Below are 25,209 nucleotides of genomic sequence, written 5' to 3' on the forward strand. Positions count from 1 at the left end.
GGATCGGAGGTTGCGTGCAGGAAAGTACTGGGAGGTCACACATGTATGGAGGAGACAGATTGTGGATGGCTTTGTATGTCATGGTTAGTCTTTTGTACTGGAGTCCAGGGTAATGGGGAGTCAGTGAAGGGATTGACAGAGGGGAGAGGCCAGGGAATAGCAGGAGGACAGGTGGATTAGTTGGGCAGCTGAGTTTAGAATAGATTGGAGGGGAGTGAGAGTGTTAGAGGGGAGGCCACAGAGCAGGAGGTTACAGTAGTCGAGGCGGGAGATGATATGGGCATGGACTAGGGTTTTTGCAGACTCTTGGTTTAGGAATGTACAGATCCGTGAAATATTTTTGAGTTGAAGGCAGCAGGAAATGGAAAGGGCTTGGGTGTGGTTTGAAGGAGAGATCAGTGTCAAGGATTACCCGAGACAGCGAGCTTGTGGGACTAAGGAGAGTGGGCAGCCGTTTACTGTAATGGATAGGTTCATTGGGGGGTCACGTGAGATGGGGGAAAGATGATGAATTCTGTTTTGTCCATGTTAAGTTTTAGAAATCTAGCAGAGAAGAAGGATGAAATAGCAGATAGACATTGAGGGATTCTGGTTAGTAGGGTGGTGATATCTGGTTCAGAGATGCAGATCTGTGTGTCGTCAGCATAGAGATGATACTGAAATCCATGAGATTCTATGAGCTGTCCCAGACCAAAAGTGTAAATGTTGAAGAGCAGGGGCCCTAGAACTGAACCTTGCGAGACTCCGACAGATAAGGGGCAAGGTGAGGGGGTTGTGTGTGAGTGGGAGACGCTGAATATCCAGTCAGTTAGGTATGACGAGATCCAGTATAGGGCCAAGTCTGTGATGCCAAGAATGAGAGGGTCCACAGCAACAGGGAATGGTCCACTGTGTCAAAGGGCAGTTTCAGTGTAGTGGTGTAACTGGAAGCCTGATTGTAAGCGGTCAAAGAGGGAGCAGGAAGAGAGATGTGAGGACAGTTCAAGATGGACGTGTTGTTCCAGTAGTTTTAAGGCATAGGGGAGAAGTGATACAGGGCAATAGCTAGATACAGAGGATGGGTCAAGAGAGGGCTTTTTGAGGATAGGTGTGATTGAGGCATGTTTAAAGCTTGAGGGGAAAACACCTGTTGTTAGTGATAGGTTGAAGAGATGGGTTAGGGTTGGGATGAAGACTGTGGTGAGGTTTGGGATGAAGTGGGAAGGGATCGGGTCAAGTGCACAGGTGGTGAGATGCGATCTTGAGAGTAGAGTGGAGAGTCAATCTTCTGTAATGGTGGAGAAGTTGGTTTTGGAGGTGGAGGGCTGGGTAGTTGGAAGGAAGGGCTCTGGGGTTGTCGATTAAAACTGTCTCTGATGTTGTCAATCTTCTGCTTGAAAAATGAGTCAAAGTCTTCAGCTGAGATGAGTGGGGAGGGAGGGGGTGCTGGGGGACGGAGGAGAGAATTGATGGTGTTGAATAACTGTTTAGGGTTGTGAGACAGGGAGGGGCACAGAACGATCACTAGTAGATCAATCTGTCCCCATACAGTTTTATGTCTGTAGCATATCTGCAGTTTTCACTGGGTGATGTGCTACTGAGAACAATGATTTTTGTTCTCGCATAATCAATCCAATCACTTGATGTAGCATTTTGCTAGTTTAGTATAATACACCCCCATAGTCAACCAGATAGTATAATACACCCCATTGTCTGCCACATAGTATAATGCACTGCATAGTACTCCATATTGTATAATCCACACCCTATAGTCCTCCATATTGTATAGTGTACCCCATAGTGCTCCATATAGTATAATACAGTCCCCATAGTCATCGATATAGTATAATACGCTCCCCATATCCTCGCTATAGTATAATGTACTCCCCATAGTCCTCAATGTAGTATAATGCATCCCATAGTCCTCCATATTGTATAGCGCACCTCCCATTGTCCTCCATATTTTACAATTCACTCCTCATAGTATAATGCACCCCATAGTCCTTCATTTAGTGTAATGCATTCCCCATAGATCTCAATACAGTATAATGGAGCCCCCATATAGTATAATGCAGCCCCCATATAGTACATATAATATAATGCACCCCACAGTCCTCAACAGAGTATAATGCAACCACCCCCACGATTATAATGCAGCCCCCCTCAGAGCATAATGCAGCCCCCCTTTGAGCATAATGCTGCCCCCCAAAAACATAATGCAGCCCCCCTCATATAGTATAATGCAGCCACCCTCATAGACTATAATGCAGCCACCTCACAGACTATAATGCAGTCCCTCTCATAGAGTATGATGCCCCCGAAAGTATAATGCAGTTCCCCTAGCATACAATGCAATCGCCTCATAGAGTATAATGCACCCCATAGAGTATAATGCAGCCCCCATAGAGTACAATGCAGCCCCTCCACATAGAGTATAATTCTGCCCCCCACATAGAATATAATGCAGTGCCCCCACAAAGAATATAATGCAGCCACCACACATAGAGTATAATGCAGCTCCCCCTTATAAAGTATAATGAAGCCACCCCATAGAGTATAATGTAGCCCCGCACGCACACACACACATAGAGTATAATGCAGAGACACAAAGTATAATGCAGTCCCACACTCCTGCAGTATTATGATAAATACAGTACTTACCTCTCCCTGTTCCCCTGCTGCTCTGGCTTCTTCAGTGTATCTCATCAGCTCCACTGCTCTGCTGCGTAAGGGACAAAGGGGGAGTGAGAATGATGGGAGAGGGAGCATCATTTCACCATCATTGCTTTCAACTGTATTGGCATCATAGATGTTCAGAGCCCCTCTGACTCACAGGCCCCATAGCGGCTGTGTGGTGTGCTGCTGTTAGCTACTCGCCACTGGCTGAGGGCCCCTGGTATATCGAGAGCCCTAGGCAGATGCCTAGTCTGCTTGGCCCTAACGCTGGCAATGAGCACGCCCTATACCCAGAAGATAATTGCAATGACACACAACCAAGGCCTGCCTCTAAGAGCTGCATGTGGAGATGAGTATCACAGCTAAGTCTCGTTCCCACTTGCGATTAAATTGGACGAATGCAATACGATTAAAAATCGGGTTGCATTTGTACCAGTTTAACCCCTTTACCCCCAAGGATGGTTTGCACGTTAATGACCAGGCCAATTTTTACAATTCTGACCACTGTCCCTTTATGAGGTTATAACTCTGGAACGCTTCAACGGATCCCAGTGATTCTGGCACTGTTTTCTCGTGACATATTGTACTTCATGATAGTGGTAAAATTTCTATGATAAACCTGCGTTTATTAGTGAAAAAAATGGAAATTTGGCAAAAATTTTGAAAATTTTGCAATTTTCCAACTTTGAATTTTTATGCAATTAAATCACAGAGATATGTCACACATCTAATATATAATTGCCTAGAATACTACTTCCTGCAATTTGTGCCAACTTCCGTGGCTTTGTCCGGAGCTAATGTCCGGAGCTAATGTCCGGAGCTAATGTCCGGAGCTAATGTCCGGAGATTAATTGCCTAGAATACTACTTCCTGCAATTTGTGCCAACTTCCGTGGCTTTGTCCGGAGCTAATGTCCGGAGCTAATGTCCGGAGCTAATGTGCGGAGATAATGTCCGGAGCTAATGTCCGGAGCTAATGTCCGGAGCTAATGTCCGGAGAAAAGTGACGTCAACAGTGTCCAGTGTCTGATTGGTTGCCGCCTGCTGCGAGCGACCAATCAGAAACGTGCCGTACTGTGACACACTCCGCCCGCCATTTTGGTGTGATTTTTTATTTTTTACCTCACAGCAAGTTTCTACTGCGTGGAGGTGGGCCCAGTGACGTTGCTCTTCAAGCTCCTGCTGAATTTCGTCAAAAAAATGATAATACCATTTACCAAAACTATACAGTGGGGCAAAAAAGTATTTAGTCAGTCAGCAATAGTGCAAGTTCCACCACTTAAAAGATGAGAGGCGTCTGTAATTTACATCATAGGTAGACCTCACCTATGGGAGACAAACTGAGAAAAAAAAATCCAGAAAATCACATTGTCTGTTTTTTTAACATTTTATTTGCATATTATGGTGGAAAATAAGTATTTGGTCAGAAACAAAATTTCATCTCAATACTTTGTAATATATCCTTTGTTGGCAATGACAGAGGTCAAACGTTTTCTGTAAGTCTTCACAAGGTTGCCACACACTGTTGTTGGTATGTTGGCCCATTCCTCCATGCAGATCTCCTCTAGAGCAGTGATGTTTTTGGCTTTTCGCTTGGCAACACGGACTTTCAACTCCCTCCAAAGGTTTTCTATAGGGTTGAGATCTGGAGACTGGCTAGGCCACTCCAGGACCTTGAAATGCTTCTTACGAAGCCACTCCTTCGTTGCCCTGGCGGTGTGCTTTGGATCATTGTCATGTTGAAGACCCAGCCACGTTTCATCTTCAATGCCCTTGCTGATGGAAGGAGGTTTGCACTCAAAATTTCACGATACATGGCCCCATTCATTCTTTCATGTACCCAAATCAGTCGTCCTGGCCCCTTTGCAGAGAAACAGCCCCAAAGCATGATGTTTCCACCACCATGCTTTACAGTAGGTATGGTGTTTGATGGATGTAACTCAGTATTCTTTTTCCTCCAAACACGACAAGTTGTGTTTCTACCAAACAGTTCCAGTTTGGTTTCATCAGACCATAGGACATTCTCCCAAAACTCCTCTGGATCATCCAAATGCTCTCTAGCAAACTTCAGACGGGCCCGGACATGTACTGGCTTAAGCAGTGGGACACGTCTGGCACTGCATGATCTGAGTCCATGGTGGCGTACTGTGTTACTTATGGTAGGCCTTGTTACATTGGTCCCAGCTCTCTGCAGTTCATTCACTAGGTCCCCCCGCGTGGTTCTGGGATTTTTGCTCACCGTTCTTGTGATCATTCTGACCCCACGGGGTGGGATTTTGCGTGGAGCCCCAGATCGAGGGAGATTATCAGTGGTCTTGTATGTCTTCCATTTTCTAATTATTGCTCCCACTGTTGATTTCTTCACTCCAAGCTGGTTGGCTATTGCAGATTCAGTCTTCCCAGCCTGGTGCAGGGCTACAATTTTGTTTCTGGTGTCCTTTGACAGCTCTTTGGTCTTCACCATAGTGGAGTTTGGAGTCAGACTGTTTGAGGGTGTGCATAGGTGTCTTTTTATACTGATAACAAGTTTAAACAGGTGCCATTACTACAGGTAATGAGTGGAGGAAAGAGGAGACTCTTAAAGAAGAAGTTACAGGTCTGTGAGAGCCAGAAATCTTGATTGTTTGTTTCTGACCAAATACTTATTTTCCACCATAATATGCAAAAAAAATGATAAAAAAACAGACAATGTGATTTTCTGGATTTTTTTTTCTCAGTTTGTCTCCCATAGTTGAGGTCTACCCATGATGTAAATTACAGACGCCTCTCATCTTTTTAAGTGGTGGAACTTGCACTATTGCTGACTGACTAAATACTTTTTTGCCCCACTGTATATATTTAGTTGTGAAGTGGTTCAGTGACATTTTCACACCAATTTTGAACTTTTGTTTGGTGTTTTCTCCATATACTGCCTATTATTCACTGACTGTTATACTGAGAGACTGCCGTTTATTAACCTCTTCTTTGCCACATTGGGTATATTGCTCTATTATTTGCCACATAAGGACATTGTCCATTATTGCCCAGCAATTTCTCTGCAATATAAACTGCCTATTTATTAATATCTGCATTCCTGCAAAGAACTATTTTGTGCAGCCATTTTTTGTTCTTTCTTACTATTATTTATTAATTGTATTATTCTTACATTTGAATAAATAAAGTATATATGGATTCTAGACTCCCGATTCTTTAGAATCGGGCTGCCATCTAGTACATAATAAGTAACATTTCCCACATGTCTACTTTACATCAGCACAATTTTGGAACCACATTTTTTTTGTTAGGGAGTTATAAGGGTTAAAAGTTGACCAGCAATTTCTCATTTTTACAACACCATTTTTTTAGGGACCACATCTCATTTGAAGTCATTTTGAGGGGTCTATATGATAGAAAATACCCAAGTGTGATGCCATTCTAAAAACTGCACCCCTCAAGGTGCTCAAAACCACATTCAAGAAGTTTATTAAGCCTTCAGGTGTTTCACAGGAATTTTTGGAATGTTTAAATAAAAATGAACATTTAACTTTTTTTCACCAAAAATTTACTTCAGCTCCAATTTGTTTTATTTTACCAAGAGTAACAGGAGAAAATGGACCCCAAAAGTTGTTGTACAATTTGTCCTGAGTACGCTGATACCCCAAATATGGGGGTAAACCACTGTTTGGCCGCATGACAGAGCTCGGAATCAAAGGAGCGCCATTTGACTTTTCAATGCAAAATTGACTGGAATTCAGATGGGACGCCATGTTGCGTTTGGAGAGCCACTGATGTGCCTAAACATTGAAACCCCCCGCAAGTGACACCATTTTGGAAAGTAGACCCCCTAAGGAACTTATCTAGAGGTGTGGTGAGCACTTTGACCCACCAAGTGCTTCACAGAAGTTTATAATGCAGAACCGTAAAAATAAAAAATCATATTTTTTCACAAAAATTATTTTTTCGCCCACAATTTTTTATTTTCCCAAGGGTAAGAGAAGAAATTGGACCCCAAAAGTTGTTGCACAATTTGACCTGAGTACGCTGATACCCCATATGTGGAGGTAAACCACTGTTTAGGCGCATGGGAGAGCTCGGAAGGGAAGGAGCGCCGTTTGACTTTTCAATGCAAAATTGACAGGAATTGAGATGGGACGCCATGTTGCATTTGGAGAGCCACTGATGTGCCTAAACATTGAAACCCCCACAACTGACACCATTTTGGAAAGTAGACCCCCTAAGGAACTTATCTAGATGTGTGGTGAGCACTTTGACCCCAAGAGCTTCACAGAACTTTATAATGCAGAGCCGTAAAAATAAAACAAAACTTTTTTCCCACAAAAATTATTTTTTAGCCCCCAGTTTTGTATTTTCCCAGGGGTAACAAGAGAAATTGGACCCCAAAAGTTGTTGTCCAATTTGTCCTGAGTTCGCTGATACCCCATATGTGGGGGGGAACTACCGTTTGGGCGCATGGGAGAGCTCGGAAGGGAAGGGGCGCCATTTGGAATGCAGACTTAGATGGATTGGTCTGCAAGTGTCACATTGCATTTGCAGATCCCCTAATGTACCTAAACAGTAGAAACCCCCCACAAGTGACACCATTTTGAAAAGTAGACCCCCTGAGGAACTCATTTAGATGTGTTGTGAGAGATTTGAACCCCTAAGTGTTTCAATACAGTTTATAACGCAGAGCCGTGTAAATAAAAAAAAAATTTTTTTCCACAAAAATTATTTTTTAGCCCCCAGTTTTGTATTTTTCCAAGGGTAACAGGAGAATTTGGACCCTAAATATTGTTGTCCAATTTGTCCTGAGTACGCTGATACCCGATATGTGGGGGGGAACCACCGTTTGAGCGCATGGCAGAGCTCGGAAGGGAAGGGGCATCATTTGGAATGCAGACTTATATGGATTGGTCTGCAGGCGTCACATTGCGTTTGCAGAGCCCCTGATGTACCTAAACAGTAGAAACCCACCACAAGTGACCCCATATTGGAAACTAGACCCCACAAGGAACTTATCTAGATGTGTTGTGAGAACTTTGAACCCCCAAGTGTTTCACTACAGTTTATAACGCAGAGCCGTGAAAATAAAAAAACAAAAACAATTTTTCCCTCCAAAATTATTTTTTAGCCCGCAGTTTTGTATTTTTCCAAGGGTAACAGGAGAAATTGGACCCCAAAAGTTGTTTTCCAATTTGTCCAGAGTATGCTGATACCCCATATGTGAGGGGAACCACCGTTTGGATGCATGGGAGGGCTCGGAAGGGAAGGAGCGCCATTTGGAATGCAGACTTAGATGGAATGATCTGCAGGCATCACATTGCGTTTGCAGAGCCCCTAATGTATCTAAACAGTAGAAACCCCCACAAGTGACCCCAGATTGGAAACTAGACCCCCAAGGAACTTATCTAGATGTGTTGTGAGAACTTTGAACCCCCAAGTGTTTCACTATAGTTTATAACGCAGAGGCGTGAAAGTAAAAACAAAACTTTTCCCCAAAAATTATTTTTTAGCCCGCAGTTTTGTATTTTCTCAAGGGTAACAGGAGAAATTGGACCCGAAAAGTTGTTGTTCAATTTGTTCTGAGTACGCTGATACCCCATATGTGGGGGGGAACCACCGTTTGGGCGCATGGGAGGGCTCGGAAGGGAAGGAGCGCCATTTGGAATACAGACTTAGATGGAATGGTCTGCAGGCATCACATTGCGTTTGCAGAGCCCCTAATGTATCTAAGCAGTAGAAACCTCCCACAAGTGACCCCATATTGGAAACTAGACCCCCCAAGGAACTTATCTAGATGTGTTTTGAGAACTTTGAGCCCCCAAGTGTTTCACTACAGTTTATAATGCAGAGCCGTGAAAATAAAAAATCTTTTTTTTTCCACAAAAATTATTTTTTAGCCCCCAGTTTTGTATTTTCCCAAGGGTAACAGGAGAAATTGGACCCCAAAAGTTGTTGTCCAATTTGTCCTGATACTCCATATGTAGGGGTAAACCCCTGTTTGGGCACACGGGAGAGCTCGGAAGGGATGGAGCACTGTTTTACTTTTTCAACGCAGAATTGGCTGGAATTGAGATCGGACGCCATGTCGCGTTTGGAAAGCCCCTGATGTGCCTAAACAGTGGAAATCCCCCAATTATAACTGAAACCCTAATCCAAACACACCCCTAACCCTAATCCCAACGGTAACCCTAACCACTCCTCTAACCCAGACACACCCCTAACCCTAATCCCAACCCTATTCCCAACCGTAAATGTAATCCAAATCCTAACCCTAACTTTAGCCCCAACCCTAACCCTAACTTTAGCCCCAACCCTAACTGTAGCCTTAACCCTAACCCTAGCCCTAACCCTAGCCCTAACCCTAACCCTAGCCCTAACCCTAACCCTAGCCCTAACCCTAGCCCTAACCCTAACCCTAGCCCTAACCCTAGCCCTAACCCTAACCCTAGCCCTAGCTCTAACCCTAATGGGAAAATGAAAATGAATACATTTTTTAAATTTTTCCCTAACTAAGGGGGTGATGAAGGGGGGTTTGATTTAATATTTATAGCGTTTTTTTTAGCGTATTTTTATGATTGGCAGCCGTCACACACTGAAAGACGCTTTTTATTGCAAAAAATATTTTTTGCGTTACCACATTTTGATAGCTATAATTTTTCCATATTTGAGTCCACGGAGTCATGTGAGGTCTTGTTTTTTGTGGGACGAGTTGACATTTTTATTTGTAACATTTTCGGGCACGTGACATTTTTTGATCGCTTTTTATTCTGATTTTTGTGAGGCAGAATGACCAAAAACCAGCTATTCATGAATTTCTTTTGATGGAGGCGTTTATACCGTTCCGCTTTTGGTAAAATTGATAAAGCAGTTTTATTCTTCAGGTCAGTACAATTACAGCGATACCTCATTTATATCATTTTTTCATGTTTGGCGCTTTTTTACGATAAAAACTATTTTATAGAAAAAATAATTATTTTTGCATCGCTTTATTCTGAGGACAACAACTTTTTTATTTTTTTGCTGATGATGCTGTTTGGCAGCTCGTTTTTTGCGGGACAAGATGACGTTTTCAGCGGCACCATGGTTATTTATATCTGTTTTTTTGATCGCGTGTTATTCCACTTTTTGTTCGGTGGTATGATAATAAAGCGTTGTTTTTTGCCTCTTTTTTTTTTTTTCTTACGGTGTTTACTGAAGGGGTTAACTAGTGGGACAGTTTTATAGGTTGGGTTGTTACGGACGCGGCGTTACTAAATATGTGTTTGTTTGTTTTTTATTTAGATAAAGAAATGTATTTATGGGAATATATATTTTTTTTATTATTTATTTAGGATTTTTTTTTTTTTTACTTTTTTACTTTGTCCCGGGGGGGACATCACAGATCGCTGATTTGACAGTTTGCACAGCACTCTGTCAGATCAGCGATCTGACTTACAGCACTGCAGGCTTACCAAGCGCCTGATCTGAGCAGGCACTTGGTAAGCCACCTCCCTCCCTGCAGGACCCGGATGCCACGGCCATTTTGGATCCGGGCCTACTGCAGGGAGGAGAGGTAAGAGACCCTCACAGCAATGCGATCACATCGCGTTGCTGCGGGGGTCTCAGGGAAGCCCGCAGGGAGCCCCCTCCCTGCGTGATGCTTCCCTATACCGCCGGCACACCGCGATCATGTATGATCGCGGTCTGCCGGGGGTTAAAGTGCCGGGGCGGTCCGTGACCGCTCCTGACACATAGTGCCGGATGTCAGCTGCGATAGGCAGCTGACACCCGGCCGCAATCGGCCGCGCTCCCCCCGTGAGCGCTGCTGATCGTGCTGGATGTACTATTCCGTCCTTGGGAAGTAAGGCCCACCCCACATGGACGGAATAGTACGTCCAATGACAGAAAGGGGTTAACCTATGTTTCTGTTATACAGTAAATGGCGTTTGTTTTCCTGCTCCGAGCTGATCACGATCAGATAGGAAAAAGACGCAGCATACTGTGATTGCATGCCAAATTCAGATCACATGAACCCATATTAGTCTGAAACATCGCACTGCACTCGAATATCACTCAAATGCAGTGCGATTCCCATCGACGCCAGCAGCAGTAGAGATGGAGAAATTACTTTCTCTGCACCTGTGCTACAATTCTATGATGCGAGAGGATTGGAGCACACAGCACTGACACTCAGCTCCTGTTCTCAGCAGAGCTGAGCAGACATGATACGCTGAGGCCGGCTTCACACTTGCGAGTTTTACGGAAGAGCGCAGAAACTACGTCCGTATAACTCGCAAAAAATACGGCACAATTATTCTCTATGCCCCTGCTCCTATCTGCCGTATTTTACTGATCAGTATTATACGGCTTTCTACGGCCATACAAAATCGCAGCATGCTGCGTTTGTCACCGTACTGCGCAAGAAATACGCCAATGAAAGTCTATGGAAGCGTGAAAAATACGGATTACACACGGACAAGCAGTGTGACTTGCGAGAAATACGCAGCGCTGTTAGAGAGAAAAGCCGGTAATTCAGTGCGGTGTACAGTAAAATCACACTGACAGCTTACAGTCCAATAGGTAGAATAAATGTGTACACATAGAATAGGTATATATATATATATGTATGTCAGTGAGACACATATATGTATATATATTAATATTTATTCCAGCGCTATACAGCTTGAAAGCCGGTAATTCAATTACCGGCTTTTTCTTTCTCCTTCCTAAAACCCAACATGATTTGAGACATGGTTTACATACAGTAAACCATGTCTTCTCTCCATTTTTTTTGCAGATTCCACACTACTAATGTCAGTAGTGTGTATCTGCAAAATTTGGCCGTTCTAGCTCTTAAAATAAAGGGTTAAATTGCGGAAAATATTGGCGTGGGCTCCCGCACAATTTTCTCCACCAGAGTAGTAAAGCCAGTGACTGAGGGCAGATATTAATAGCCTGGAGAGGGTCCACGGTTATTGGCCCCCCCCCTGGCTAAAAACATCTGCCCCCAGCCACCCCAGAAAAGGCACATCTGGAAGATGCGCCTATTCTGGCACTTGGCCACTCTCTTCCCATTCCCGTGTAGCAGTGGGATATGGGGTAATGAAGGGTTAATGCCACCTTGCTATTGTAAGGTGACATTAAGCCTAATTAATAATGGAGAGGCGTCAATTATGACACCTATCCATTATTAATCCAATTGTAGTAAAGGGTTAAATAAAACACAAACACATTATTTAAAATTATTTTAATGAAATAAAAACAATGGTTGTTGGAGTATTTTATTCTACGCCCAATCCAGTCACTGAAGACCCTCGTTCTGTAAGTAAAAAAACATAATAAACCAACAATATACTTACCCTCCGCAGATCTGTAACGTCCAACGATGTAAATCCTTCTGAAGGGGTTAAAACATTTTGCAGCAAGGAGTTCCGCTAATGCAGGCTACTCCTCGCTACAAAACCCCGGGGAATGAGGCTAAATATAGATCAATGATCTATATTTAGCTTCATTTGCGGTGAGGCGCCCTCTGCTGGATGTTCATAGATCGTGGGAACTTACCTAGAAAGCTCCCAGGCTTTCTAGGAAAGTTCCCACGATCTATGAACATCCAGCAGAGGGCGCCTCACCGCAAATGAAGCTAAATATAGATCATTGATCTATATTTAACCTCATTCCCCGGGGTTTTGCAGCACGGAGCAGCCTGCATTAGCGGAACTCCTTGCTGCAAAATGTTTTAACCCCTTCAGAAGGATTTACATCGTTGGACGTTACAGATCTGCGGAGGGTAAGGATATTGTTGGTTTATTATGTTTTTTTTCTTACAGAACGAGGGTCTTCAGTGACTGGATTGGGCGTAGAATAAAATACTCCAACAACCATTGTTTTTATTTCAATAAAATAATTTTAAATAATGTGTTTGTGTTTTATTTAACCCTTTACTACAATTGGATTAATAATGGATAGGTGTCATAATTGACGCCTCTCCATTATTAATTAGGCTTAATGTCACCTTACAATAGCAAGGTGGCATTAACCCTTCATTACCCCATATCCCACCGCTACACGGGAATGGAAAGAGAGTGGCCAAGTGCCAGAATAGGCGCATCTTACAGATGTGCCTTTTCTGGGGTGGCTGGGGGCAGATATTTTTAGCCAGGAGGGGCCAATAACCGTGGACCCTCTCCAGGCTATTAATATCTGCCCTCAGTCACTGGCTTTACTACTCTGGCGGAGAAAATTGTGCGGGAGCCCACGCCAATTTTTTCCGCCATTTAACCCTTTATTTTAAGAGCTAGAACGGCCAAATTTTGCAGATACACACTACTGACATTAGTAGTGTGGAATCTGCAAAAAAAATGGAGAGAAGACATGGTTTACTGTATGTAAACCATGTCTCAAATCATGTCGGGTTTTAGGAAGGAGAAAGAAAAAGCCGGTAATTGAATTACCGGCTTTCAAGCTGTATAGCGCTGGAAAAAATATTAATATATATACATATATGTGTCTACTGACATATATATATATATATGTATATATATATATATATATAGACAGTATATATATATATTTTTTTCTTTTTGGGACACATGGATCACTTCTATAGCGGTATGTTGGTTTTGCAAGCCTGCGAGAAAACCACGCAGTACGGATGCCATACGGATTACATACGGAGGATGCCATGCGCAAAAAACGCTGACACACCCTGCCTACGGAGGAGCTACGGACCACTATTTTCGGGACTTTTCAGCGTATTACGGCCGTAATATACGGACCGTATTTTCATACGCTGAGTGTGAAGCCGGCCTGAGTTGTCTCCGGCCTTCCTGTGATATTGGTGCTGTTATTCTTGGTAAGTGACGTGACATTGTTGTGTCTCATGGTCACTATACTGCAATTCCACAGTATTACAGCATATATTGTGGTTCTCCTAGGAAGCCCAGCCTGTGACTAAGCTTTGCAGGAGCACTAACATGGCAATTCCAACTTATGTACCTAAACAGTGGAAACAACTGAACCCATTTTGGAAACTACACCCCTAGTGGTGTGGTGAGCACCTTGAACCCACTGGTACTTCATAGAATTTAGTAACGTTGAGCCATGAAAATGAAAAAATATATTTTTCCCTAATTTTATTCAGATGATACCCTCAATGAATCCTTTCACTATATTGAAGCAGTAGTTACTCTGTACTTCGTCTGGCCTCTGTTTAGCGGGATTCTTTTTTTCAGAGGTGCACAAAACTATGGTTATGTGCATGGTTAAAAAGACAGACATTCTGGATCATAGTGCAGTGTCCACAATGTCTCCATCTGCCTGATTATAGGGAATTTTCTCCTGGGGGTTCCATCTGAATCTCCTATTTCCGAGATTTACACTGAAACCCTGGTGTAAGCGCTCAGTGTAGAGCGCAAGATAAATGTGACCCGATCCTTGCAATGTTTGGGAAACAGAATGAACAACAGCAAGTGAAGAATTGGTTAGATTTATTATTTACGCTGATTCTCGTATAAGTGACAACTTTAACCCCTTCACCCTCAGAGCTTTTTTCTTCGTTTTTCGCTCCCCTTCTTTCCAGAGCCATAACTTTTTTATCTTCCTGTCAATATGACCATACCATTGGTTTTAACATGTCGAGTAAAACAGAAAAAAATTCCAACTGCAATGAAATTGCAAAAAAAGTGCAATCACACACTTGTTTTTTGTTTGGCTTTTTTGCTAGGTTCATGAAATGCTGAAACTGACCTGCTATTATGATTCTCCAGGTCATTATGAGTTTATAGACACCAAACATGTCTAGGTTCTCTTTTATCTAAGTGGTAAAAAAAATTCCAAAGTTTGCTAAAAAAAAAAAAACTGCGCAATTTTCCGATACCCGCAGCATCCCTATTTTTCGTGATCTGGGGATGGGTAAGGACTTATTTCTTGCGTGCCTAGCTGACATTTTTAATAATACCATTTTGGGGCAGATATGTTCTTTTATTCGCCCGTTATTGCATTTTAATACAATGTCGCAGCGACCAAAAAAACGTAATTTTGGCGTTTTGATTTTTTTTCTCGCTGCGCCGTTTGCCAATCAGGTTAATCCTTTTTTTATTGATAGATCAGGCAATTCTGAATGTGGCGATACCAAATATGTGTAGGTTTGATTTTTTTTATTGTTTTATTTGATTGGGGTGTGATTTGAACGTTTATATTTTTTTAATTTTTTTATATTTTTAAACACTTTTTGTTAAAATTTGGCATGCTTCAATAGTCTCCATGGGAGGCTAGAAGCATGCACTGCTCGATCACTTCTGCTACATAGAGGTGATGTACAGATCACCTCTATGCAGCAGAATTGCAGGCTTGTTATGAGCGCCGAACACAGGGTGACGCTCATAGCAATCTGCCATCAACAACTATGGAGGTCTCAGGAGGCCTCTGGTTGTGATGGGCACTGATGCCCCTGGATCATGTGACGGGTCAGCGGTGCGAGTATTTCCGGCCGCGCAGCGGCAGCTCTTGTTAAATGCCGCTGTCAGAGTTTGACAGCAGCATTTAACTAGTTAATTGGCCCAGGCTGATCATGATTCCCCTCGCACCCATTGCGCGCACATGTCAACTGTTGAAAACAGCTGACATGTCGCGGCTTTGAGGTGGGCTCACCGCTGGAGCCCATCTCAAAGCGGTGGATACTGCCAGCTGACGTACTATTCCTTCAGCTGGCAGAAAGAGGTTAATTTTCGAATTGGTCCTATTACAGTGATACCAGATTTATATCAGTTTTTAATGTTTGGCTGCTGTCACACACTAAGGGCAGTCTCACACGTCCAGATAATTCTGGTACCGGAAAAATCGGTACCGGAATTATCCGTGTCCGTGTGCCAGTGCGTTTCTGTGGCACATCAGTGTGGCACACATGCGGCACACGTGTGCTGCCCATGTGCCCACTGGGTACCACACGCACCGTGCAGGAGACAGCGCTAAAGTTTAGCACTGTCCCCTGCATCTGGTGATGAAGCCGCGATTCATATCTTCCCTGCAGCAGCGTTTGCTGTAGAGAAGATATGAATAATCGTGTTTAAAATATAGATCATGACCCCACCGGCCTCCCACCCCCTGTGCGCCCCCCCCCACGCTGTTATTAAAATACTCACCCGGCTCCCTCGCTGACTGGCGCTGCTTCCTGTCCTGGCTGCACCTTCTACTGTATGAGCGGTCACGTGGGGCCGCTCATTTACAGTAATGAATATGCGGCTCCACCCCTATCGGAGGTGGAGCCGCATATTCATGATTGTAATGAGCGGCCCCACGTGACCGCTCATACAGTAGAAGGTGCGGTCAGGACAGGAAGCAGCGCCAGCCAGCGAGGGAGCCAGGTGAGTATTTTAATAACAGCGGAGGGGGGGGGCGCACAATGGTGGGAGGGGGGTGGGGTCATGGATCTTTATTTTAAACACGATTATTCATATCTTCTCTACAGCAAACGCTGCTGCAGGGAAGATATGAATCGGGGCTTCAGCACCAGTGGGGGGGACAGCGCTTACAGTAGCGCTGTCTCCTGCACGGCACACGGACTGCACACAGACAACGTCCGTGTGTGGTACGTGTTTTACACGGACCCATTGACTTTAATGGATCCGTGTAATCCCTGCGCTCCCACGAACACTGACATGTCTCCGTGTTTGGCACACAGAGACACGGTCCGCAAAAAAATCAATGACATCTGCACAGATGCATTGATTTCACTGTGTCTACGTATGTCAGTGGTTCCAGTACGTGAGGAAACTGTCACCTCACGTACCGGAGCCACTGACGTGTGAAACCGGCCTAAAAGATGCTTTAAAAAAAAAAAAAAAGAGTTTTTGCATAACCATATTTTGAGATATTTTGAGATCTGTAATTTTTCTATATTTGTGCTGACAGAGGAATGTAGGGCTTGATTTTTGCGGGAAGAGTTTTATTAGTACTATTTTTGAGAACTTTATTCTTCAGGTCAGTACAATTACAGCAATACCACCTTTATATAACTGTTTTATGTTTTGGCGCTTTTACACAATAAAACTATTTTAAAGAAAAAGAATTGTTTTTGCATGTCATTATTCTGAGAGCTATAACTTTTTTATTTTTGAGTTAAATGAGCTGTATGATGGCTTGTTTTTTATGGACAAGATATCATTTCCAACTATACCATTTTTGCATTCAATTTTTTAATTGAATTTTATTCCACTTTTTGTTCTTTTTATTCTACTTTTTGTTCAACGATATGATAAAAAAAAGCATTTTTTTTTGCTGCTTTTTTTCTAATGGTGTTCACTAAAGGGGTTAAATAGTGGACATTTTTATAGGTCAGGTCATTCCTGACATGGCGATACCAAATATATGTGCTTTATTTGTTTATTTTTGTTTTTACATAAATATATGTATTTATTAGATTAATGTTTTATCTTTTTTTACGAGTTGGGACAACAACTTTCCCTGCTCTTATCGCTGATCTAACACTCTGTAATGATTTTGTACTGCAGGGCGTTTTACAGCTATGGCGATCCCTAGGCCAGAAATCTTAATCCAATCTGTGATACAAATAAGATCGCTTGTATGGTGCATCCTACTCGTCATACGCTTCAGATTCATGCACCTCTTCATGAATCAGGAGCGTGTGTCTCCACCATCCCCTCTCTTCACAATATGCAAGAAAATCACCGTTCTTGATGAATCGGGGCCATAGTTTCAAAAAGAGAAGACATTTACCATCAGTAGACTTTTAAGGATGAAATTGGATTGCTCGAAGAGAGACATTTAGGGTATATTTCTACGTTCAGGAAACGCTGCATGTTTGACGCTGCTTAGAGCCGCAGCGTCAAACATGCAGCGTCCAGATGTTACACCATAGTGGAGGGAATTTCATTAAATCCCGTCTCCACTATGCGGTAAAACACTCAGGTGGCAGACCCACGTAAACGGACATGCGGCGCGTCTTTTCAGAACTCAACATGTCTGTTTACAATGCGGCGACGCTCCATCGCCGCACCATAAATTTACCATAGGCTATCATTAGATGCGGCATAGCCAGCATCAATAGTAAAAATTTGGTCCTGGATGGGGCGACACACTGGCGCTGACTGGAGGGGTGTAGGGAGGGGCCAATTCGCGGCTGGCCTAAGCCTGTGGCTGATTACCAATCAGCGACTCGGGATTTCTGTTACAGACAGAAAGACAAACAGACGGAAGTACCCCTTAGATGATTATATAGATAGATGGATAATCTATCTATAGATATATTTAAAGATAGATATATTGATAGATACATAGATATACTAAACATCGGGCTTGGTATTATCTATCTATCTATCTATCGTATCTATATATTATCTATCATCTATCTATTTATCTATCTATTATCTATCTATCGATATATCTATCTAGCTATCTATCGATAGATACTGTATAGCAATAGATACGATAGATACGATAGATAGATAGATAGATATGATGGATACGATAGATAGATAGATAGATACGATCTATCTATCTATCTATCTATCTATCTATCTATCTATCTATCTATCGTATTATCTATCTATAAATATACAGTATCTATCGATAGATAAAAAGACGACTGAGGGGCGTACAAACGTAACCGCACTATTGGTTCCACTATAGTCAAATCTGACATTGGACCCCTTAAAAGGTCCGGTCAAACAACTATATCTGGTCAAGATAGGAAGGGATGTTTCCCATGTCTATCATGCGTCAACTGTTCCTTGATGCTTAAAAGATCAAGTTTTTTCCATCCCATTACTCAAGAAAAATTTAAAATACAGTATTTTTTGACTTGCAATTCTGAATTTGTTGTGTACCTATTACAGTGCCCTTGTTCCTTGTGGTATGTCGGTGAAACAACTTGTGATTTTAAAACTCGTATTAATCAACACCGACATACCATAAGGAAGGGACGTATGGATTTGCCTGTTTCCAAGCACTTTGTAGAGAAATCGCACACAGAAAAACAACTACGATTTCGTATCATTGACATGATTCCTCCTCAGAGAAGAGGGGGAGATCGCGTGCGATTACTTAAAAGGAGGGAATTAGAATGGATTGTGAAACTTAATACATTAAAACCATATGGATTGAATGTGGATTTTAAAACTAATCAAGTCCTGTAGAATTTGGTAAATTTTCTCTTTTCATTTATATGTGGGAAAATTGTTTTTAATTTTTTACATTTTTTTCAGATGTCCCAATCTATGAAGGGAAAGATACACCTTGTATGGAAAATGACGTTCTTTTGCAATTTTCCTGTTTCAAAATGAATACTTTGCTAAAAGTTTCAATAAATACATGGATGGCACTCACTTGTCTTTATAATTTATTTGTTTCACAGTATCATGGTGGAAGTTTATTATGATCTTAGGAATTAAGGATATATGGGGACAATGGAGGCTTTCTACCACTGTGTATCTCAGTCCTGACTTATAATACCCCCTTAGGTGGGATGAACTATTTGGACCCCTAGTGGACTTATGTCCGGACCACTATGTAAATATGATACGATTAATCCTCTTCTAACTAAGACATTGTGGGTGCGTCCTAGTATACAGCTAATAGCGCTTATGTTAGCCCAACAAGTTTATGTAGTGATCTTTAATATCAATATATTTATAAGACACTCATGTGGCTAGCGCTGTATTGAATATAGAAATTCGCCATGAATTTGCAGAGTTTTTTCCTGCTTTCCCTTGAAATCAAGGGTATTCCCTTTTCCAAAATGGCGCCGAGGTCCTCGGAGCACTAGTGCGCAGGCGCTGACCACAATGCTATGCGTCTTGGGTCAAATGCCATAGACATGCGCAATGACTCCAGGAAGACGCCGAGAATTGTACACAGCGGCGATATGCCTGTAAGTGTGCCTTCTACCTAATTATATATTAGATTGGGACATCTGTGTAGGTCTAATTGCTTATTATGATATCTACGTGATCTATATGGTGTACTGTACATGATGGTTATTGTTTTAATGGTACATTATAGATATATGCACATTGACACTGATGCACTTTATTATGATATGGAATTCATTAGCACTATTGTTAGAAATGTAAATATTATTTCAATGATGATTAATAGAGAACATATGTATTAGCTATATATACCCACTTCATTTGTATGTTCACTGCTTGAAAAAGGATTGGAAATCCGAAACGTTGCCACGCCGTCCAGGCATTAAAGCCCACTTTTTTTCTATTTTTTTGTGTGCTGTTTTCCTTTTTTTTCCTATATTTTCCGATATATCTATCTAGCTATCTATCGATAGATACTGTATAGTAATAGATACGATAGATACGATAGATAGATATGATGGATACGATAGATAGATAGATACGATCTATCTATCTATCTATCTATCTATCTATCTATCTATCTATCGTATTATCTATCTATAAATATACAGTATCTATCGATAGATAAAAAGACGACTGAGGGGCGATCTAATAACCATGTATAAGTATATAAGGGGACAATACAAATATCTCGCTGAGGATCTGTTTATACCAAGGAAGGTGACGGGCACAAGGGGGCATACTCTGCATCTGGAGGAGAGAAGGTTTTTCCACCAACAAAGAAGAGGATTCTTTACTGTGAGGGCAGTGAGAATCTGCAATTGCTTGCCTGAGGAGGTGGTGATGGCGAACTCAGTCGAGGGGTTCAAGAGAGGCCTGGATGTCTTCCTGGAGCAGAACAATATTGTATCATACAATTATTAGGTTCTGTAGAAGGATGTAGATCTGGGGATTTATTATGATGGAACATAGGCTGAACTGGATGGACAAATGTTTTTTTTCGGCCTTACTAACTATGTTACTATGTATGTTACTATCTATCTATCTATCTATCTATCTATCTATCTATCTATCTATCTATCTATCTATCTATCTATCTCATATCTATCTATCTATCTATATATTCCATATCTATCTATCTATCTATCTGTCACGATACCCGGGTATAAATGCTGCAGGGGAAACTGCACCCAGCAGCAACGGAGCTGAACCAGAAACCGGGTAACTTACTTGAACACCGACAGGACCTTTCACATGAGACAGGGTGACCAGGTAAAGCAGAAGGACCTACGATCATGTGACAGAGTGGGAGGCGGTCAGGGGGCGGAGCCAGACGCCGGGGAAACAGAGAAGGAACAAGCATAAAAGAATAGTGAAACAAGCCGAGATCAAAGCCAGGAGATAACAAGATACCAACAGGGAGAGTCAGAGATTAGTCAGAAGCCAAGCCAGGGGTCAGTAATCCAGGAAAGCGAATAAAGTAGGTAACAGCAAAACAAAAGCAAGCCAGCACACACTACAGAAGTCAAGCATACAGACTGCAGAAAACCTATAGCTGACAAGGATACCAGGTTAGGAGCGAGTATAAATAGCCCTCCCATCTTGAAAGAGAGGCTAAGAACATTAACCCTTGAGAGTACAAGACATAACCTTTCTAACCATGACACTATCTATTCCATATCTATCATCTATCTATCTATTCCATATCTGTCATCTATCTATTGATCTATCTGTTATCTATCATCTATCTGTCTGTGTGTGTAAACATTATTCTTCAATGGAGTATGTAAATGAAGAGGTTGGACAAGAAATGACATCACCCTTTTTTTTATATCTTTATTGAGCTTACAAAAACACACACAAATCCACATGACGCATGAAAAACGCAGGTGACCTAAGGTACAGATTTGATGCATATTTTACCTGTGTCAAATCCTGCTCAAATCCTGATGCAATCCTGAACATGGAAACACATACCCTTAGAATATATCCCTTGTCCAGTTTGAAAAGCAAGCAGATAGAGTGTTACTTTTAAAAAATAATCTATAACGTTATGCATTAATCTTTATTATGGCTCTGCGCATGTATTTAGTACCAAGCAGGAGATTGAAACCTAACTTGGGAGCTGAGGAAAGATTTACCCCAAGGAACCTATTGCTGTACAGCTAGAAAATGTAAGCTAACATCTTATGTGCCTTTGAGCATGGTGATCTTAGACTTATGTGTTATCTAGTTTACTGAAGGTAGCTGAACATAAGAAACCTCAGAAAACAATTTGACGATTTGACTATTGTTTATAGAATGATCCTATGTTATTTCCCTCCTGCTGTCATAGCAGTGTTTTTCCTTTTCATAGTAATTCTGCACTGTTAAGAGTTGACTGCTGAAAGTATTCTTTGCAAATCAACAAAAAAAGCGAGGCACAGTGGACAGTGTGATTTTGTAATGTGTCAGTGACAGTGGTAAAAAGTGGACATTTTCCTTCATTAGACTTTCAAGGCCAAATTTGAATTGCCCCAGCAGGGGCATGTAAAACATTTTTTAAAAATATGCTAATCCAAAAAGTTGGTTCAAACAATCAATACATTTCCCATAATATAATCCCCTTAACAAATGCCACTTTTGCTGAAATGGTTTATATTTAGTTCTGCAAAATACTTAAGAAACTATTCCAATTAATTCCATACTGACATGACCACGATAAGTCCTACTAACACCACCAGCCATAAGCAGCAGTGCTTGAATGTATTCTTAGTGTGAATTAGAGAACTAAGTTAGAAATTGTCTCTAAATAAATATTAGCCATTACATGGGGCATTTTTACTTCTTGTATTCATTTGCCTGCAGAATTTTTTTTATTTCTGGAGCCTTAATCTTCTGTTTTTTTGCTGTGATGTTGTAGAACTTGGATCATATGGAAAACTAAAATATTATGACACTATGACTGAAGAAGGTAAGATTTTTTTGGAAATTTTCTAGCGTCTTGTTGTTTGTAATGGCTTATTTGTACCTTTTTATTTTTGTGATTATTCTTCATCCCTGCATGGTTCACCAAGGCTTCTGCAGATGTTGGTGTTGGTGTTTGCCTGGTTTGATGTCGTTTGCCTTCAGTTGTGTTTCTTGTGTTGTACAGATATATGGATTAACTTAAAGGATGCCAAATGTTTGCTAACATGTTTGGCTATAAATATATGTTTATTATGACATTCTGTTACTCAATTTTAGGGTAGGACGTTTCTTGAAAGAGTTACCATTGAGGATATGCATAGCACAATTATTATTACATTTGACTTACTGCCATTTGATGGCAGAAAACTGATTAGTAATTACAGTGCAGGGTCTATTATACTGCACTTTTGTGAGATAGGTCTAAGTGCACTTCCATGTCTTGTTCATTTATGTTCTGTGACAAAAGTGTGATATGCATTTATAAATAGCTTTGAACATACTCATAAGAGAATCTCAGATTAATAGACTGAACTTTAACATTACTGCTGGAACACTGCTCGTCACCCAAAGTAGAATTTTTCTTAAGGGTGGTTATTAACGCAGAGCTAAACAATGTACAAAGATATAGGAAATTATGAAAAAAAGACTATATACTGAAAACTGCATTTACCGCAGGTTAATGTGAATAGGCCAGTGGTTCAAGAAAAGAGCCGGCACAAATGCCACAGCTTCTTGAGAACGCTAATCAGTATTCTGATTGCAGAAAGCCTCTTTAACCCCTTAATGACAGCCAATACGTCTTTTAACTGACCTGATATATAAGAGAATAGCCTCCCCATACAGGTAACAATCCAGCATATGTCGGTTGTGCACTATAGCTGACAACTTGATGTATAAGCCACGATCAGTGTTTGCACCGTCCAAATCTGTTTAACCCCTTGGATGCTGCTGTCAATAGTGACTACATCATTATATATGGTTAACATAGTGTGGGGGCTTCCTCTTTATCCCAATTGGTGCCCTCAGATCATGATTGTGTGGTCCTGATGTTTGCAATGGCAATTCATGACCAAATAGCGGCCTTAGAGTCTGACGGCTATAGTAATCTGTTCAGAAGTTAGAGGCATTTGGGTAATAAAAATACACACTTTCACTTCTGTCATACCACTTTGCATTAATTCCTGTAAAGCACCTGAAGGGTTAATAAACTACCTGACAGCAGTTTTCGATATGTCAGAGGGTGCTGTTTTAAAATGGTATCACATTTGGGGGTTTCCCAATATATGAGACCCCTAAAGTCACTTCAAACATGGATAAGTCCCTAAAAAAATAAATTTATTAAATTTCCTTGAAAAAATGAAAAATTGCTGCTACTTTTTTAAACCTCCTAAAATGCTAACAAAATAAAATAACATTTTACAAATGATGCTGATGTAAAGCCGACATGTGGGAAATGTTATTTATTAATGGTTTGCTGTGGTATGACCATTTGGATTAAAGGGATAAACTTTCAAATTTTAAAAAATTGCTAATTTTGTTTACATTTTTCTCAAATTTTTTATATTTTTTATAAATAAACACAAAACATATTGACCTAAATTTACCATTATCATAAAGTATAATGTGTCACGAAAAAACAGTCTCAAAATCACTGGAATTTGTTGAAGCGTTGCAGAGTTATTAACACATAAAGTGACACTGGTCAGATTTAAAAAATTTGGCTCCGTCACTAAGGGGTTAAAGATAAGCTGTCACCATGAAAATATTGGTCAATCTAGTAGTATCCTGTTATAAAACCCTGTTTCTCTATCTTACAAACCATCACTTCCATTTTGCAACCCGTTTACTACGTACTGTGTGCTGTTTAATGGCTTGTAGGGAATGTACTCATGCAGGTGCATCAGGAGGAAGACAGGAGGCACGTTTCTTTCAAAGTCCATATAGGTTTATTTGTTTCATAACCCAGGAAACACCAACAGTAAGGAAAAACAGTCTTTAGGGCAGGCAAAAACAAAGCATCAGTGTCCATAGCACAGTCCTCTAGCTGTGGGAATTCTTACTCTCCCAAGACACCAATAGCCACTAACTCACATGGCTAGGTCACATGGCCCTGACCTTACACAGGTCCTGGCATGGTCCTGCTCCCTCAGGCCTGTGGGCACACAGGCTGGGGTAATGTCCAGCACTCAGGCTCGGTCTCGAGCCACATGCACAGGAAGACATCTCCCTCTCAGCACACAGACCATGGAGGTCTCCACACCTCCAGCCACAGCCCTGTGCCAAACAGCCTCCATTACATAAGCTGTAGCTGTACCCTGTCAGGGGAGGTATATGGATAGCCACTAAACAACATCTTAGTGCTCACGTGCACTAAAGCAAAATACTCGCACGGATCAGCCATCTCTGTGACACATACCTCCCATCGATTATACAGTCATTAGCCTCCTTACAGGCCCCAAAGACTGACATCAGCAGACATAGGCCTATACTGGTCCTCTATTTCCATCTGTACATCTTCTTTGTGGGGTAAAGAGAATGGGGGCATCAGACCACGCTGCTCGCTTGTCAGAATGATGTACCAGTGGTGTCCAAGTAGATGCAATAGAGAAATAGACTTTATTTCTATGTGTTTCGTAGTGATCACAACACTTCCTCAAGACAGATTTTCTCCCAACCACTGAAAAAGTATCATTTTCACTATAACTACAGGTGCTTCTCACAAAATTAGAATATCATTAAAAAGTTAATGTATTTCAGTTCTTCAATCAAAAAGTGAAACTCATATATTGCATAGAGTAATTAAAACAGAGTGATCCATT

At 41.5% G+C, this 25,209-nt stretch overlaps 1 protein-coding gene across 4 annotated transcripts in view; it reads left to right on the top strand.

Moving 5' to 3' along the window:
- Positions 1 to 25,209, top strand: part of SLC24A2 (solute carrier family 24 member 2) — a 548,803-nt gene that overhangs the window by 451,967 nt on the left and 71,627 nt on the right. For 2 of the 4 annotated variants that reach the window (XM_069766047.1, XM_069766053.1), the window contains exon 6: positions 22,344 to 22,394. The exons of the other annotated variants lie outside the window; for them this stretch is intronic. In XM_069766047.1, the coding sequence (XP_069622148.1) occupies positions 22,344 to 22,394 (51 nt within the window). The remainder of the gene's footprint in view (positions 1 to 22,343; positions 22,395 to 25,209) is intronic. 4 annotated transcript variants of the gene reach the window in all.

This window comes from Ranitomeya imitator, chromosome 1, assembly GCF_032444005.1.
Source record: "Ranitomeya imitator isolate aRanImi1 chromosome 1, aRanImi1.pri, whole genome shotgun sequence".
Classification (NCBI taxonomy): Eukaryota; Metazoa; Chordata; class Amphibia; order Anura; family Dendrobatidae; genus Ranitomeya; species Ranitomeya imitator.